General features: G+C 48.1%; 1 protein-coding gene across 1 annotated transcript; it reads right to left on the bottom strand.

Moving 5' to 3' along the window:
* Nucleotides 1-25: 25 nt before the first annotated feature.
* LOC111659114 (ras-associating and dilute domain-containing protein-like) lies at nt 26-889 on the bottom strand (the record flags this gene model as incomplete). The annotated part of the gene is made up of 2 exons (XM_023411942.2): nt 550-889; nt 26-261 (listed from the first exon to the last, which is right to left on the bottom strand). Coding segments are annotated over exons 1-2 (358 nt in total), but the record flags the coding sequence as incomplete, so codon positions are not given.
* Nucleotides 890-926: the final 37 nt, after the last annotated feature.

Here is a 926-nt window from a genome sequence, read left to right as displayed (position 1 = left end):
TATGAAGGTGTTAGCAGACTTGTACCTGCTGTGACTGTGTCTCTGTCCTTTAAACTTTGCTCTTCAACGCTCGCTCTCAGCTGGATTTCAAAACGCCTGGAGAAGCCTTCCTTGGGTTTCCAAAGTGACTGTAGCATCAGGGGCTTCTCGTTGTCTCCCACCACCCGAAAACACTCCCTCTTCCACTGGTTATCTCCACCCATCTGTCCAATCACGTCGCAGAGCACATAGTCATTGGGGTCCTCTTTTTCCAGACAGTACCTGAACAATAGCAGAAGAAATTCAGTCAGGAAGATAATTGGGGGCAATGGAAGGTAAATGCTGTTTTAGGTCAGGATAACTATTATACTTAATTTCCAAGTTTTCATTTTTTATACCGTAATAGTTCAACAACTACTGGATAAAACACCATGAAAATATGTACAAACATTTAAACATGTGATTTGAGATGATCCAGTACACGTCTGTTCAGGTTAAAGAGTTTTTCCAAAAATGTTAAAGCACCTTCTGAAATCTAAAATACACCAGTTCAATATTGAAGGCCTTTACCTCTCCAAGGCTTCTTTCACCAGTTCCTTTGCATTGGACTGAGTGGTGGCCAGCACGCTCTTGTAGTTGGTCCCCTGACAGATATCGCTGCCGAAGATCTTCAGGATGCCAGGGACAGACATTTGGCTGGACAGCTCGGCCGGGTCGTCTGCAGCCTGGAGATCGCCGGCCAGGCTCCTACTGCCCTGTGCCTGGCCCCGGCGTCCACTGTCCCGCAAGTTGGGGCTGTGGTTGAAAACAGTGGAAAGCCTGTTGTTGTGGCGGCGGATTTTGCTCTTGGCTGGCTGCCGAACACCCACGCTCTCTGAGGACCGCACGGTGGTGTCCGAGTTGTTGGACCTGAGAGGGTACAGAGCAGAGGATAATGGATACTGTTA

This window comes from Seriola lalandi, unplaced genomic scaffold (genome assembly GCF_002814215.2).
Source record: "Seriola lalandi dorsalis isolate HSWRI2012SDOR001 ecotype SW California unplaced genomic scaffold, Sedor1 jcf7180001981618, whole genome shotgun sequence".
Classification (NCBI taxonomy): Eukaryota; Metazoa; Chordata; class Actinopteri; order Carangiformes; family Carangidae; genus Seriola; species Seriola lalandi.
Note: the sequence above shows the minus strand (reverse complement) of the source record. Positions and strands in the feature narration are given on the sequence as shown.